Below are 17,914 nucleotides of genomic sequence, written 5' to 3' on the forward strand. Positions count from 1 at the left end.
AGGTTAGCATTGCCACCAAACCCAGCAATGAACTTACTAAATTCTTGAAAATATCAGGTTTAGGCTTTGTTTGATTTGCATTAAAGATTATATGAAAAGGAATTTGTGTACATGTTTGGAGGAATAACTTATTGTCTGTGGACATTGTGCATACATTTTGTTTTATTAAATTGTAAAGACCTAAATTCTGTATAGGCTCCTCAGTAGCCTATCTGTTAACCTCAGGTTCATCATTGTCTTATTGCAGTGGTTCCCAAGCTGTGGGCCATGGCCCAGTACTAGGCCACCAAGACATTTTCAATGGGCCACAGAGCCATTTGAACAGATTCTACTGTTTTGTTATACTGTAGAGTGTAGATATTATGCGCTTTGTTTTGAAAAACATAATATTTGCTTAAATTAAATTTTCATAGAAATCGTTTGTGCCCAAATTTACAGCACGTGGTGAGCCACGAATCGCTATTAAATAGACATTTGGGCCACAGACCAAGAAAGTTTGGGAACCCCTGTCTTAATCCGACTCTGGATTTTGGCAATTTATGACAAATTTTTTATCATGTTGCTCATTGAAGGCAGTTTTTATTCACGTGACACAGCGTGAACAATCGTTTGGGTCAGCTGTAGTAGCACCATTACACCATTCCAAATGCTTTCGTAAATTTTTCAGAGCATACGCAAATTATTTTAAATGCAATCTTATATGAAAGAACACTACTAACTGAACAATCTGGTAAAATATTTTTGAAAAATAATTCGTGATTAGTTGGTTATCGGCAAAAGAAAATCCCAGAAAGTCTCAGTTTTTGGCCTTCGTTGTGACGTAGATGAAGGCTCTTGTTATGTCATAAGTTAGTTAGCTGTTTGACAACACGCAGCTTAAATATTTAAATATTTAAGCAAAATGTATTTTTCAAACTATTTTACCAGAATATTCAGTGAGTAGTGTTCTTTCATATGAGATCAACGTGTTTTTGGACTTGCCCTCAATTTAACAGTATCAGAAAGAATTTGTATGACATTTCACAGTCGCCAATAAAGTATGCACGCGCTGCCTGAACTCTCTGGGAGACCGCGGCGGCACATGTGCAAGTGCACATGCCGTGTAAAGCTGGAGCTGAAAAATCTAGAAACGATAATGGATGATTTCGTCGGGGACGTCACCCTAAATAACAAGAAGCATGATTAAAAGAGGAATAGAACGTTTATCAGTTGTGTAATTTGGCTTGTTTTGACTTCATTGTAACCTTGGTTTCGGCCTGACAATAATACTATTGTCTTTTCAGTTTATGATGTTGAAATGTATGTAGTTTAATATTGTAGATAAGCACCGTATTGTTGTTCGAATATGCAATCAATTACGACAAGACAGTTCTTACTGAAATCACGCTGGGGATGGAGCAGTTTAAGCAATAGCGGTGAGTTAGACTTTGTGCAATTTGCTTATTTGGTCTTTGAAATAGAGTATGTGTAGGTTATATGGAATGTAAAAGAAACCAATATTTATCACTGACCGTCTAACATTCTCGTTGTTAAATAAGTTTACATGTTTGACAAAGGATACAAAGATTAGCCTTTACTTGATTTCGAAAGTCTTTCTAACATCTTCAAATGTCAACGAAAAATAAAATATCAAACATGCAGCTTTAGTTAACGATATCTTTTAGGCCACTATATTTTTAATAGGAATTAAATAAAGGGCGTCAAATACGTTATCTGTACGACGCTACTTTTGCGTGAATGTTGAACGATTTTCCTTTTTCAAAGGCTTACGATTTCAACAAACTCAAACCGCAACAAAAGGTCTCGACGAGTACAACAAACCGGAAGTAATAACGGAAGTACCTGGACCGGAAACTAAGGTAGACATCGCGTATCTGTGTCACATCTAATCGTAATTCTTCGCGCAATCATCGGTTCAATCGATTTTTAATGAGATTCCAGAGGCAGCAGTCGCACATAAATATCACCAATCGATTTGGATACATGGGATTTGTCCTACGATATCGATTAAAATTGACATTAGTTTTAGTTTTGAAATCCCTGGACGTTAATTAAAACGATATTGAAAGCGGAGAAATGATAATTAAACTCAGAACTGTCGAAATAATTGCATCGTGCTTGGTCCTTCGATAAATCAGGTTTTTTAAGCTGACAATTCCTTTGATTGCATTAATCCATGCAATGAAAGCAAATAGAACTTTGTTGATTAGAGTATCTATTCATGAAGGGCCAAAGATGTGTTATAAGTTCAAATCAATGTGTCCATCAGAAATTGCACTCACAAATTCTCACAATCAGATCATGATGTAAATACTTTTATCACTTCAACGATAAATAGTCCTACATAAAAATAAGCAACTGTACAAAGAACTGGCACCGTATTTTGCACTACATTTGACCAGGTAAAATTTTATCCAACAATTTGTTTTCTAGAAACTTCTAAAGGAGACGGATGCAATACAGGTAATTGCTGATATGAGATGAAATACAAAGTTTGTTCCGAAAAAATGCAAAACTAACAACTCAATCCTGAATTTCCAGAACACAAGAGCCGTTTCCTTATTCTGTGATTTTGAGAAGAGCAAGATAAACTACTTGGTCGATGCTGATGGGAATAAGCTGCTGGATTGTTTTCAGCAAATTTCTTCGCTTCCATTAGGTGAGCATGGCATTATGCAAATGCGAAACCTTTTTTCGGTTTTTGGCTTTGAAACTAACGTTTGGTTATTTCTATGCAGGATATAATCACCCGGCAATACTGGAACGAAGTATTCAATCAGCGGTAAGCGCTTAAATTTGTTTTGGTAAAAAAGGAAAATCGATAATTTCCTGTAACAGCTTTTCACCATAGTTAAAACATTAGGTTGTATATGCAAGTCCGCCGTAGTGTTTCGCTATACACTGAACATGCAGTTCTTAATCGTCCCTGGTTTTGTAGGCTATCATGGCCAATCGGCCAGCTCTTGGTAGCTTCCCTTCCAAGGATTTTCCGAGGTTAATCAAGAACAGTTTGCTCCGAGCTTCCCCGTCCGGCCTAGACCAGGTTGTGACCATGGCTTGTGGCAGCTGCGCCAACGAGAACGCTTACAAGTCTCTCTTCTTCTGGTATATGAGGAACCAGAGAGGTGAAGAGCTCCCAGTTATGGGAGACGAGGCCTTCATATCATGCATGAAAAATCAGGTTAGTTCAAACCGGTTCAATCTAGTTTGACAAAATTTCAATGTCTGCGATCTTTACTTGTTTAATTTTCACAGATCCTAGTTTGTTGTATTTGGCACGTTATTTTTTTATGATTGTGCGACTTAGGTCCATACATAACCTTCATACGTAGCCTCCAGGTTCACCAGAACTTTCCATTTTATCCTTCGACGGAGGATTTCATGGCCGGACCTTAGGGGCTCTCTCCACAACACACAGCAAACCTATCCATAAGTTAGATGTACCCGCTTTTGATTGGCCAACTGCTCCATTTCCTAAGCTGAAATATCCGCTTGAGGAACACGAAAGGGAAAACGCAGAAGAAGAGGTGAATTGATTAGAATTACTGCACGTGCAGGTTTCAACAAATTAGACATACATCGATACATTGTCATTAAATAAACCATTTTTTCATCTTAGGCTCGATGTCTAGCCGTGGTAGAGGACCTGATCGAACAATGGAAAGATACAAGACCGGTCGCAGGGATGGTGATCGAACCGATACAGGCTGAAGGCGGAGATAATCACGCGTCCGATGATTTCTTCAGGAAATTGAGGAACATTGCAACCAAGGTGTGATGGATGAAGATGACTTTGAGTGGTTGACACACTGTGTACTGTTGAAGGAAAAAACATGTTTTGTTGTCGAAATAATTTAGCCACTGTTGTTCTGTTCAGAACAAAATTGGATTTATCTGCGACGAAGTTCAGACTGGAATGGCCATTACAGGAAGAATGTGGGCTCATGACTACTGGGGGCTGGAAACACCACCTGACATCGTGACCTTTGCCAAGAAGATGTTGAGCGGTGGTTACTATTTCTCTGACGAATTCAGATGGAAAGACGTAAGGCGGACATTTTACTGTAGTGTTAGTGACGTTTGTTTAAACTATTATGGAACGCGTGCTTTTTCATCAGCAGTCAATAAATTAAATTAAAGAACCGGGCATTTATGGTCCATGGCTTGGAGTAGCGATAAAGGTTTTTCGGTTTTGCGTAGGGTTATCGCGTCTACAACACGTGGATGGGAGAACCAATCAAACTGGTTTTACTTGAGAAAGTCTTGGACGTCGTCAAAGAACAAGATCTGGTATTTCAAGCCGAAAATACTGGTCACTACGTCGTGAATGGACTGCGACAGTTGGAAAAGATGTTTCCCGAGTTATTGTCAGCCATTAGAGGGCGTGGTATGTTCATTGCAGCAGATATCACAGAAGCTGGTAAGAGGGAAACGTTTGTGAAGAAGTTGCTACAGAAAGGTAAGTTGATAGAAAGGAAATACTAAACCGTCCTCTAACATAGAATTATATTTCGCTTTACTATTGACAGTGCAGATACACTTGTAACAAATTTAAAATCCAATTGCGTAATCGCGATTGCGGTAAGTAGGATAGCCTACGGTATAAGTGACGAATCGGTTTCATGTTTCAGGTGTTTTACTTGGTGTATGCGGAGACCACTCGATCAGACTTCGGCCATCACTCTTCTTTACGCCTGCTCATGCCGACATTTTGTTGGACAAAGTAGAAGAAACTGCTCGAGAGATGAGATCTTGAAAAGTGTTTAGGCATATTAAGCGCACACCACTTCGCTAATTCGCAAATAAAAATCAAATATCTCTATAATCTCGAAGCAAAATTTCTTGTGGCTGTTCACTTAAAATTAAGGTTTTCCAAATGTAGTGTAATTTCTATCCTGAATGTTGTGCACTTTTGCTCTAGGTCCATTTAAATGGAAGATTTCGTCGGGGACATCACCCTAAAAAAACCTTAATCCTAAATCCTTCTACAATTTTCAATGTCTTGTACATTTTAAGGTGTTTGCCACGAATCTTTTCTGCATTACATGTGCAATTTTTTGAGATTAAAAACATGGATATACAGGCGTGGTTATTGTCAAAGCTGTTTAGGACTTTAGGGGATAAGCAGACGATAACGTCAAAACTCTGGGTAAAACGACAGAAAAGCTTAAAACCAAGACAATGAGTAATGAAATACGACCGCTTGGGTTCTTATTATTTTTACAGTATTAAATGCCTATCGCCTTATCTTCCTACGTGAATGACGACGATTCGTCGTCGTGACGTCAAATGAGAGGAAAGTTACAACCAGAAAACAATTATTTTGCAATAAACTCAATGTACAGTAGGAATTATTTATAGACAAAATGACAAAGAAATAAATCACAAGTTGCCAAAAGAATCGGGTCGGGGATTAAATAACATTTTTGTTGCACCGACTCCGTAGTTGTTTGAGGAAACTGGGCATAGATTTAAGTCTATGCCTGCAATTCATGTTTTATTCTGGTTATATTCTTTTCTTTGTCATCAGGGCAGCGTCCATTACGCAAACCACTTATATACGAGTTAGATTTTATACCGACAAATGAACGCATTGGCTATCAAGGAGTGATTTACGAGATCATCTTCTATCTAGTTTGTGTCAGAGATCTTTATGTTTGTCTTACTTTCGAACTTCATTACATAAATGCATAAGTGTTTTGATAATAACTGGATTAAGCCTATAGACTGGACAAAATAGGACCAGTTCATTCTGGTTTGCCGAGGACAACACGTTGTTATCCAGATAGTTGGCTCTAGTTTGAACTAGTAAACGCTATCAGCTTACGCCAATGCTTACAAAGTAAACATCGTAAAACCATAAGTTGCGACTAACAACAGTCGCCTTACCGCCTTTGTTTGTTCACAAAGCAATCCCAAGCACGCGTCACATGACCTTATGAATCATGTTATAACTAGGGCAACCAGTTTTTTGACCTAAAAATTTTAAATTTTGACCTTAAAATTTGCAAATTTTGACCTCATTTTGACCTAAAAAGTTTACATTTTGACCTTATTTTGACCTAAAAAGTTTACATTTTGACCTTATTTTGACCTAAAAAGTTTAAATTTTGACCTCATTTTGAAAAACGCTATACTGATAGTCTCTACACTGTCTACAGCAACTTTCTAATCTAAAGCTGCATTTAAAAATGACAAAATGCTTTTCTAGTGTTGACTTTTTTTTCGTTTCTGCGTATTAAGATTGACAACTTGCAGTTTCAAATGCAATGACGTCACATCGTGACGTCACCAAACGCGCTGAAAAGCCTTCCCTCTCTTTGTGGCTTGGGTTCTAAGTAAAATTTGCGGGACTGGAATTGTTTGCGGTACAAGAAAAGAGAAAAACGGAAGAATAATATTACAAAATGGTTACAAAATTACAAGTTTAATAGATTTTGACCTAAAAAAAAGACCTAACGAAACAATTTGACCGTATTTTGACCTAACGTAACATTTTGACTTTATCTGACCTAATAACTTCTATACCACACGTCGTACAAAGCTGAAATTTGTTTTGTGCTTGTTTCATAGCATTCTGAGCAGGTAAAAAAAAATTGACCATATTGACTTTTGGTTGCCCTAGTTATAACTAAATTGAAGAAAGATTAACTATAGCGAAAGAAAAAAAACACAACTTGCCAGCTCATAGGTTTACACTAACTAATAGAACTATACACTAACTATATACTATAACTTTACAGAGAATATTTAATGAAAGAATATTGTACAAGTGTTGAAAGCTTCCGATGCTATTTAGGCTATTTAAAAACGATTTAAACCAGGAATCCCAACCACACGATCGGCTGACTATTGTTTTATGGCCCAAGGCGTGATCTATTGTGATGCTTAATTTCTATCAAACTTTAAAGTTTCTTTTGCCACATCATACACGAGTAGAAACTATTAACTTACTGCGTACTTCTCTAATTGCTGGCCCCTCTGTCCGTGCGTATACGTCCCTTATAATGGGTCACTCGCTCTTTTGTTTGATCGATATAATCGTTATGTGAGTGATCTCAGCCATTTCAAACATAAATCAAGCCATAAGTTAGGATACTATAGGTGTTTTATTGTGCTATAAGTACTACGGTTAGCATCGTAGCTTCCGTACGCACAGTAAGTTAATGGCGAAAAATATACAATACAATGCAACTTTTTTCTAAGTTTTGTACAAAATAGAGCATTTGCACATTTGCGTGGCAATTTGTCAGGATACCGTGAGAGCTCTGCTAGCACTTTCAAAACTGGTAATATTCTGGCAGTAGCTGGACATCTGCTGGGATTTTAATATTATTGTTTCATACAGATGCAACAAAATTTCTCAGATATTTTGACAATGACAAAGAGATAATTATAATTGATAAAATCATAAAAGGATAATCTTTTTGATCACAAACCCTTCATACCAGGGCTGTAGGTTAACCGGACAAAGCGTCTCTAAACTTTGATCAGTGGTAAAAAAATTACCCTGAAATTAGTTGTAAATATTTTGAACTTGAGATTAGTATAACGACAAGTTTGGTTAAATTCGACGATTAAAATAGTTCTGATAAAAAGTTCTATTTCCCATATCACTTTTCATGATGTAGGCTCAAACGAATGCAGTTTCTTTGCAAATCCAGCACAGGATTTTCGGCTCGGCTTTCATAAAAGAAAAAATGTCTTGATCCAGCTTCCTCGAAACAAAGCGTCTATCATCGGCTTGGCGATATATACAAAACCCTTGTCTTTATGTGGCTATAGTTACAACTAAAATGATAGCCCATTTCCCAGCTTATACCTCAAAAGTTATAATGAGCCATTTCGTTAATAAAATCATAATCAGGATTGAATTTTAATCGTTTTAGTTACTTACCTGTCGCTGTTATAGTGACAGATGGGACGAAAGAGAACGTTTTTGATTGCGACTAATGCACTTCTGGTATACAGCGATATGTCGCCTGCATGTAACAGGTACGTGTTAAACATCCAAATGAAATTAGTATTGAAACCTTTATTCTCGGACTGAGGAAAGTCTTTGTACGACTTAAACTTGGCAAACATACCTCACCGCTCGAACCCCTACTGTCGAGCTTGTGTGTGTGCATTCTTTATCGGATTTTTGCTTCTTTGCCCAAATCTGGAACTGTTCACCAGGATCAGAGTACAAGAACAAGTGTCGTTAACTTTTTGCCCAACAGCAATACAATGATAGCGTAGAGCCGCTAGTATCGAACCCAGTACTCGTAAATGCGGGGTCAGCGAGCTATCAGCCACACTTTCACCGCCGAAATCTAAGGAACTCTGATATTTTTGTTCGTATATTCGCTGTCATTCAAGAGGCTTGTTTGCAATTTCTTTTCTGTTTATCATACTAATGGTCGTGTCAAAGGGAGCAAATGTCGTCTGCTAGGCCAGACTTCTTGGCACATGCTCAGTGCTCATGGCAAAAAAAATTCCTAGTCATAACCCTAATGCTCACATGCTGCTTTTCCTGCGTACGTTCGTGACGCGCTTCTATAGCCTTGTTTTCGTGTCTTTTTTGATGGTGTTGTTTCTGTGTTTGTTAGTAGTTGTTTTCAGTGCACTTACGCTATTGCTTATGTGTTATAACGACCTATATGTGATTCTAGAAAATTTGGTTTGCGTTTTGTATAGTATAGCTTAAACAAACAACTACTAATAAGGACAGCTATCATAGATATTGGTGAAAGACCTCAACCTTATCGTGTAAGACTTTGTTTGGCTTTACAGCTGTAAAATAGGTAAATACATTTTACCGAAAAAACTCCACTTGAATTTGCGGGTTTTCAGTAAAATTGTGACAAGCATTCTACGGTATTGCAGCACTCTATAATTTCAGTTTAGAAACCTAATAGCAGTAATTTTATATAATTTATATATATTAAGTTTTGTGGAATTTGCAAGATTAGGTTTAAATGCTAGTGCAAAGGAAACCGTTGTTAAGGTATGACTATTCTATTTTACACAAAAAAGTTTCAGAAACTAGCGTTCAATCAAAAGTGATGAAATAACCGTTAAAAGGTTCGAAAACAAAATTTATCCACTGAGCATATATGGAAATGTGAGTGAAGGTGTTTTATTCGTGTAGCACAGCAATGTGAGAAACAGGACTACATTGGGATAACATCCTCAATCATGTATTTGTCGTTTGTTAGCATCAGTTTTTCACATCTTCACCAACCTGATTCCAATAGTAACAAATTTGATACTCGTATGGCATTTGGTCGATAATTTCTAAAGGCTATAGCCTATATAATTGCGGGAATAATCCTGTAAATCAGAGGTGTCCAACACGTGGCACGCGACGAGTCTGACCTAGACCCTAGCGGCCTAGCCTAGAGATCACCATAGCCTAACCCTAGCCTAGAGATCAAATCAGAAATAGCCCAATAGCCTAGTGAATTCACGACACTATGTTCAAAAATGCACTCCGGTATACAATGGATAGGCAAAGCATTGCTAGTGTGACGTCATATTGACAGACAATGTGTTCATACCTCATTTTTAAAAACCGCTAGTGGGCACTAAAGAGTGTCCGGATTTTAGGCCACGAAAATATGGTAACCTTATATATATATATCCTTTTCCTAATTTCAGCCTTGTTCTGTGCCGCAATGGCGTTTAACCGCGACACCAACTACACTTTCAGAAAACATCTATCATACTGTTGTTTTACGCTACCGCGGTACGCGAGCAGAACCAAATTAAAAACTGAAAACTCTCTGTGCAAACCACACAACTCTTATATCTATAGGCGAGGTGCAGACAAGCCTCCATAAAACACGCAATAAATAAAGTAAAAGGCAAAGCAATAAAAGATAAAATACGAAAGTGTAAAATTCTTCAACCAGTGATGTACGCAGAAATTAATTAAAGATTCAAAAATGCATTGTAAACCACCTGAAGTAGTGACGTAAGAAGTATCAAAAGTGCCAAACAGGTGTTGGCGGTGAATAAAACAGACTAAATATTGTTACATAATGATATATACATATGCTCATATAGGCATACTATAGCCTAACACCTTGCGGTGTTGAAACTTTCTGTATTCTGTATAGTTTAATGTCGTAGATAAGCGCTGTATTGTTGTTCGAATATGCAATCAATTACGTTAAGACAATTCTCACTGAAATCACGCTGGGGATGGAGCAGTTTATACAACAGCGGTGAGAGCTTGTGTAATTTGTTCGCCACAAATCTTTCAGATATTGTAGGTTATATGGAATGTAAAGCACACCAATGCGAGGGCATTGGCATTGTTAATTATACCTATTTGTTTTATAAATGATGCCGAGATGATATCGTCTTTACAACATTGCTCATTTGTATTGATCAATTCCCGGTATCTATAACCCACTATGTAAATAATATATCAATTAAATAGTGTAAAGAGCGCCAGATGCGATATCTGGTTTAAGGAATGATGAAATTTTTTATGATTTTACTTTTAAGGCTTACGAATTCAACAAACTCAAACCGCAACAAAAGTTCTCGACGAGTACAAAAAACCGGAAGTAATAACGGAAGTACCTGGACCGGAAACTAAGGTAGACATCGCCTATCAGGCTCAAATCTAAGCGTAAGTCTTCATGCAATCATCGGTTCAATCGATTGTTACTGAAGATTCAGAGGCGGCAGTCGCAGTCAAATATCGCAAATCGATTTACATTTCTGTACTGTCCCGACTAAGTTAAGTATTAATCTTAGCTCTAAAATTCCAAGTTCATTAAAGAAAAACGACAATGGAAGCGAAGAAATGACAATTAAAGTTAGGAGTGTCGAAATAATTACATTGTGCATGGTATCAGGATAAATCAGAATTATATTAATTATTAACCAACCATTTACGCTGACAATGGCTTTAATTGCATACATTTTTACAACAACAACTTGAACTTGGTTAAATTAATTATCGTTTATGAAGCCATGTGATTAATAAAGAGTATAAAATAAGGAAACAAAAGCTAAAAAAGTATCTATCGATATAGTTGCACAAACGAATGTGACAACTATCCAAAGCTCGAGTTGGCACAATTATCATCATAATGTTATAGCCGTGCAAAGACTTTCCTCGGTCCAAGAATAGATGTCCCGATACCATTAAAATGTCCAAAAACTGGCACCGTATTTTCCACTGCATTTTATCCGACGCATTTTATTTTCTATAGAAACTTCTAAAGGAGACGGATGCAATACAGGTAATTGCTGATATGAGATAAAATACAAAAACTGTTCCGAAAAAATGCAAAACTAACAACTCAATCCTGAATTTCCAGAACACAGCAGCCGTTTCCTTATTCTGTGATTTTGAGAAGAGCAAGATAAACTACTTGGTCGATGCTGATGGGAATAAGCTGCTGGATTGTTTTCAGCAAATTTCTTCGCTTCCATTAGGTGAGCATGGCATTATACAGTTCGTATATGAATTACACAAATGCAAAAGTTTTGAGACTTCGGAGCAAACGTTTGGTTATTTCTATGCAGGATATAATCACCCGGCAATATTGGAACAAAGTCTTCAATCAGCGGTAAGCGCTTAAAATCGTTTTTTATAATGTTGAAATAACAATCTTTTGTTGTTGTAGCCTATTGCTTTTGGCCTTAGTTAAAAACGTGTTGCAAGTACTGAGAAACCGTTTCATTTCGTGCTAAACTTAACATGCAGTTCTTAATATTTTTCTGCTTATTTTAGGCAATCATGGCCAGCCGACCGGCACTTGCTTATTTTCCTTCCAAGGATTTTCCGAGGTTAATCAAGAACAGTTTGCTCCGAGCTGCCCCGTCCGGTATAGACCAGGTTGTGACCATGGCTTGTGGCAGCTGCGCCAACGAGAACGCTTACAAGTCTCTGTTCTTCTGGTATATGAGGAACCAGAGAGGTGAAGAGCTTCCAGTTATGGGAGACGAGGCCTTCATATCATGCATGAAAAATCAGGTTAGTTTAATCCGGTTCAATCTAGTTTGACAAAATTTCAATGTCTGAGATCTTTACTTGTTTAATTTTCGTTTGTTGTTGCTCCCAGTTTGTTGTATTTGGCACGTTATTTTTTTATGATTGATCGATTGAGGTTCATACATAACCTTCATACGTAGCCTCCAGGTTCACCAGAACTTTCCATTTTATCCTTCGACGGAGGATTTCATGGCCGGACCTTAGGGGCTCTCTCCACAACACACAGCAAACCTATCCATAAGCTAGATGTACCCGCTTTTGATTGGCCAACTGCTCCATTTCCAAAGTTGAAATATCCGCTTGAGGACCACGAAAGGGAAAATGCAGAAGAAGAGGTAAGGAGAAAAAGAATTGATATGGGTCACTGGTCGTGCAGGTTGCTATGACTTTAGAATAAAAAATCATTAAACAAACCAATTTTTCATCTTAGGCTCGATGTTTGGCAATGGTGGAAGATTTGATCGAACAATGGAAAGACACAAGACCGGTCGCAGGGATGGTGATCGAACCGATACAGGCTGAAGGCGGAGATAATCACGCGTCCGATGATTTCTTCAGGAAATTAAGGAACATTGCAACCAATGTGAGATGGATGAGGATGACTTTGAGTGGTTGACACACTGTGTACTGTTGAAGGAAAAAACATGTTTCGCTGTTTGTTGTCGAAGTAATTTAGCCACTGTTGTTCTGTTCAGAACAAAATTGGATTTATTTGCGACGAAGTTCAGACTGGAATGGCCATTACAGGAAGAATGTGGGCTCATGCATGACTACTGGGGGCTGGAAACACCACCTGACATTGTCACCTTTGCGAAGAAGATGCTTTCTGGCGGATTTTACTACTCGGATGACTTTCGATGGAAACACGTGGGTGACTTGTGCTTTGCAAATTTCGTAAAATCATCGCGCAATGTTTTAATAATTCTCTGCAGGGATATCGTGTCGTTAATACTTGTGTTTTTGTTTATTAAACGCTCTCAAACAGTGTTAAGGCACGCTTAATAATAATAATAAAAAAAAATTCGAGAAAAAATGATCAAAAGGTAGAGCACAGAGTACATTCCAAATCGTTCTGAAATAAGAAACACAGCAGAGTTGTGCGGCCATTACGTGATAGTTCTATTGAGTTCACTGGGGTTCGGTTTGTACGTTGTTTTGCAGCAATTAAAAAAGCATGGCTTGTATCTATTTTCAACGAGTTGGAACGAGAAGTCGACGCAGTTGCACCTTATTAGGGCTCCATCGCATCCCTCACAGTACACCGGGTGCTGAATCCGCGGTGCCTCCTTTCCCGGTTTATTGCTTCTCCGAACTTGATAGAAGTTCCTGCATGTGCATCTCACGTCTGCGGTTTCGTTTAAAGGCAATTCGGTAAAGTCATATGGCATATGGTCTATCTTACTTTTTTGATTTTCCTGATTTTCTGTTGAGTCCCCGCTGATGTCTTTTCTTTTGTTTCCTCTGTTTTTCTGTTGTTCAGGGGACTGCTCATTCGAGTCGAGCTTCAGGCTCCCCTCCAAAAGCTCTCCCGCTCGGCTCTTCTCCGTATCCTTGGTGCTCTTTTCTCGTAATAGTTTGATTGTTCTTTCGCTGGGAGGTGGTGCTGGTTCCTCCTCTTCTGATTCCACATTCCGAGTGGTCGTCATCGGTACATCCTGTTTGTCCGCATCGCTGTTGCCCATCCGCATTCTCTTTGGGCAGTCTCTAAATTTGTGCCCTTGTTCTGTGCAAAAGGAGCATGTTTGAATTTGACCATTATAACTTACTGCGCATCTGATTTTTCCCAGGTACAGGTACGATGGGAGTTGGTTTCGTTCCATTGTTTCTTTGTTTACTCTATAAATTCTTCTTCCGTCTTTGATGCCGTATTTATCAGAGCCCAATTGTACTGGGCCATGGATCTCATAGTCTGCGAGGATTTCGTCGAGGTGTTTCTGTGGATAGTGGATAGGTACCCACCGGATCGTGAGGTCTGTTCGTTCATCTCCGTGAGCGATGGCAGATTTTACTTCCGGCCTTTTGCGTAGAAGGTCTGCAAGTTTTATTGCACTGTTCCTTTTATCTACGGTAATATTTACCGTATTCCCTGGTTTCTGTATGATGCCTTCGATGTATTGGATTAGTATCTTGACTTCTTTCAGCAGCCTGTAGATTTCTTCTCGTTTGCTGTCATTGACTAATTGGATCGTTACCTCTCTGTGGTTGCAGTAGTCAGCAGCCACGTCGTACTTCCACTGTCTTTTCACTCTCTCTGCGTAGGTGAGAGTCTCAGCCATTCTTCAACTTTTCTGTCTAGCTTCTTTATTTTCTGGCGGTCTGCTTGGTTCGTGCCATTTTTCTTCAATACCATTACATACCGTGTCGTTAATACTTGGATGGAAGAACCAATCAAATTGGTTTTACTTGAGAAAGTCTTGGACGTCGTCAAAGAACAAGACTTGGTATTTCAAGCCGAAAATACTGGTCACTACGTCGTGAATGGACTGCGACAGTTGGAAAAGATGTTTCCCGAGTTATTGTCAGCCATTAGAGGGCGTGGTATGTTCATTGCAGCAGATATCACTGGAGCTGGTAAGAGGGAAACGTTTGTGAAGAAGTTGCTACAGAAAGGTAAGTTGATAGGAAGGAAATACTAAACTGTTTATTGATAGAGAAGCACATGTTTTGCTGTATCCTTGGAAGTGCAAGTATGCGCTTATTGTTATACCTTAACACCTTACCTATCCATTTCGGCAACCTAATGCAGTAGGCTATACCCTACAGTAAATAACGGATTGTTTTCATGCTTCAGGTGTTTTGCTCGGTGTATGCGGAGACCACTCGATCAGACTTCGTCCATCACTTTTCTTTACGCCTGCTCATGCCGACATTTTGTTGGACAAAGTAGAAGAAACTGCTCGAGAGATGAAATGTTGAAACGTTTATGTAAATGAGGCATTCACGAAGATTCACACTTAACCTATAGCCTAGTTTGACAGTATAAAGCGAAAACTGATCATTCATACTGTGGTCTAAGGATTTCAAGCTATAGGCCTATTCACAACAGCAAGGCGTTCATTCTTCAGGTTTGAAAATGTAATCTTCACATAGCTTTTCAATTTTTTGCTTCCGCCTAAGTCTGGTTTTGTGCATAGTTTTTTTTTAAATAAGCATATATCTATTTAAACGCAGATATAAATAAGTTAGTTAAAACCCATATATGCCCAAGTTCCCAAACACGATGCATATATAAGTCTACCAAAGTAATTTGTTGAAGCAATTTTATAATTTTTGTAAAAATCCAAACAATGTTCTCTTTAAGGTTACCGCATATTCTATTGTAAAGTCACACATAGGTTTTAAATTGGAGAACAGTGTTTGTTTCCAACATGTTCACTCAATCAGGGCAACATTCAATAACAGTTCACTATACTTTATCATATACAGAAATATATTACTGTCACAAATCGGCTCAATGTAATGTGTGAAATTGCTGGGATATTAGTAAGTTTCGAGGTTTTTTAAGTGTTCACTTGTTGTATACGATTATGTGGAAATCAATTCTATGCTCAATGCACTACAGATGACCTTGATATTGCGCCATCCTTCTCAACCTATAAGAAGGGATTCTGGCCTTTGTGATATGGTTTCCTTTTGTGGAATTCTACTGGTCCACGGTCCATGTTTACTGCAGCAACTTATAGGTTACTGAAATTTATTACAACTTCAGTGACTCACTGCATTCACTCTTCTTCATTTCATTGGATTTTCAATAAACGTAGGAATCGTTAAATGTAGTATTTATACCAGGTATCTATACTAGCTCAATGTAACCTTTTGCACCAATTTTAAAATATCGTATATAGAAATTAACTCCACCCTGTCCGCAACATCTTATTTTAACGGCTATAACTAGCCTAGCTTGTACCGATTAAAAGTAGTAACAATTGCTTAAAAGATAAGAACTAAGTTTTGCCGTTATACACGCCAGCAAACTGCTGGTGAAAAGTTTAGCGTTAGACTAAAGAGTATGTTGATAAATTATTAAGTTAAGTTACAAAATTAAATTATTTTCGTTCCACCCACAGACAATAACGAAAATAAACATTATGATAGTCATTGCTGTATTAAAAAAAATAATCTCTACATAGGGCCCTAATAGTTATGGTTGTCTATCAACAAAACATAGCCTTGTCGTCAACCAACGGTACAATCCTGGCAATTCATAACTTGAGAATTGCTGGAATGGGTTATGACTGGAGTGTGTAGGCCTAAGTTCTTCATACTCTTTCGGGTGGTACGTCTTCGCTTCTTGTCTTTCAATTTCTGTCGGAATAAACGCCCCTGATAGGTTATTGAGGTTAAACTTTACGAGTCCATATCATATTGCTTTTGGAAGAAAGCATTTTGCAATAAAAGAAATAACTTAGTCTTTGTTTCTTCAGGCGAAAATTTAATATTGGGCTGACGGTGACAATACTGACGTTTCTGCCAAACGATGAAGCATTCGACAAATCCCTGATTTGTATATTGTGAATGACCAATCCTACGTTTTAGGATTTATTCTACAAATATTTTCGTTATTTTATGTGGTATTTCTAGAGGTATAACTGCGTTGTTATTGTCAAAGACTTAAAGGAAACAACAAAACAAGACAGAAAAGCGCTGGATAACACGGCTAAGGTTTTAGAACAAAGACTTAAAATGACTATACACAATAAGTAATAAAATCCAACCGGCCGGGTTCCTGTAATTCTTACCGTAGGCTACTAATTGCCTATCGTCTTACTCTACCACGTTGATGATGCATCATCATGGCGGCAAAATTTTTTCAGCAATCAGGTAAACCAACGTAAAGTTCTAACAAAAGGCTTACACCGCTCCAAAATACCAAGGATGCAATAAAGTCAAGTCGAATAAATTGCGCAGTTCGCGCAGATAAAAAGTAGGCTATACCGACACGGAGTAAGTTAAAACTTTGTTTGAGCCAAATTTAGTAATAAAGGACAATCCGATGTTTTTCATTAAATTCCTCCGCTCGGCAACAGCTCTATGACGCACACTTTTGAAATCAGTTTGCGTATCACTATTGCTCATCGGTCATCACAGTTAATAGCACAAAACAAACTTTGGTATTTGGTTTCTATTGGACAGAGATTATTGATGTTGCCTGAAAAGAGCTGCTTTACAAGTTATTCGATCTGCTAGCGTAAGTTAGTATATATTTAAAGCAAAGGAAAACAGGCGGTGCCATGATTCGACAAGTCAGATGATTTTTTGTGCCGAATTCATGATCCTGGAAATTAAACCGAATGCCGTACACTCGTACAGGAATGGCGCCAAATCCGCTGATTTCAGTTAAATCGGAATAGATTTGAACTTATTTTAGCATTTAATGCTTTAATCTTGCGTTTCTCATGTTCCTTTCTTGGTCTCCGGCTTGATAGCGTCCGTAAGACAAAACGCCAATATAAATAATCTGAAGAATGAATGCGTTGGGTGACGCGTTACCGAAGCATAATTACACAAGATCATCTCGCTGTAGAGAGCAGTATGTTTATTTCATTAGTAAGCTGGATAACATTCGCTAGCGCAGGCAATTAGTTACTGTACTTAAGCATAGCTCAATTAATTTTAATCAGCCATAAAGTCATAGCTCGATAAAAGGGGACCACTTTATTCTGGTTTACCGACAACAACACGTTGTTTGTGCAGATAATTGAGCAAGCTTTAACCAGTTAGGCCCATAGTTATTTACCAATAATAATTGCAGCGTAAGCATCGTAAAACCGAAAGTTACAAAAAACAACATCAGTCGCGTTACCGTTTTTCTTTGTTCAAGATGTGTTTATCACCAAACTTTACGAATCATATTATACCTATAACTAATTTAAAGAAAGTGTTGTAAATATCGCTGAGATAGAATAAGTCAGGGGG

At 38.0% G+C, this 17,914-nt stretch overlaps 1 protein-coding gene and 1 pseudogene across 2 annotated transcripts; both read left to right on the forward strand.

The window, feature by feature from the left end:
* The first annotated feature begins 1,262 nt into the window (after positions 1-1,262).
* LOC143465474 (4-aminobutyrate aminotransferase, mitochondrial-like) lies at positions 1,263-5,085 on the forward strand. The gene is made up of 11 exons (XM_076963797.1): positions 1,263-1,415; positions 1,765-1,859; positions 2,434-2,463; positions 2,542-2,659; positions 2,739-2,782; positions 2,939-3,181; positions 3,333-3,527; positions 3,620-3,772; positions 3,878-4,045; positions 4,201-4,459; positions 4,632-5,085. The coding sequence occupies exons 1-11, from the start codon at positions 1,346-1,348 to the stop codon at positions 4,754-4,756; spliced, it is 1,500 nt and encodes a 499-aa protein (XP_076819912.1). The 5' UTR covers positions 1,263-1,345; the 3' UTR covers positions 4,757-5,085.
* Positions 5,086-10,055: 4,970 nt separating this feature from the next.
* LOC143464711 (4-aminobutyrate aminotransferase, mitochondrial-like) lies at positions 10,056-17,718 on the forward strand (annotated as a pseudogene). Its single transcript, XR_013118531.1, has 13 exons — positions 10,056-10,211; positions 10,498-10,592; positions 11,214-11,243; positions 11,322-11,439; positions 11,530-11,573; positions 11,738-11,980; positions 12,139-12,333; positions 12,429-12,581; positions 12,694-12,865; positions 14,271-14,272; positions 14,352-14,608; positions 14,790-15,755; positions 16,423-17,718. The product of XR_013118531.1 is annotated as a 4-aminobutyrate aminotransferase, mitochondrial-like (transcript).
* The last annotated feature ends 196 nt before the right edge of the window (positions 17,719-17,914 follow it).

Source organism: Clavelina lepadiformis, chromosome 7 (assembly GCF_947623445.1).
Source record: "Clavelina lepadiformis chromosome 7, kaClaLepa1.1, whole genome shotgun sequence".
NCBI classification, from domain to species: Eukaryota; Metazoa; Chordata; class Ascidiacea; order Aplousobranchia; family Clavelinidae; genus Clavelina; species Clavelina lepadiformis.

What these genes read in the sequence shown, in the direction of transcription:
- LOC143465474 (XM_076963797.1), top strand. Translation starts at nt 1,346, where the DNA reads ATGCAATCAATTACGACAAGACAGTTCTTACTGAAATCACGCTGGGGA. An exon ending in TACCTGGACCGGAAACTAAG is followed by an intron (nt 1,860 to 2,433) that starts GTAGACATCGCG and finishes TTTGTTTTCTAG; the next exon opens with AAACTTCTAAAGGAGACGGA. An exon ending in GAAGAAGTTGCTACAGAAAG is followed by an intron (nt 4,460 to 4,631) that starts GTAAGTTGATAG and finishes TTCATGTTTCAG; the next exon opens with GTGTTTTACTTGGTGTATGC.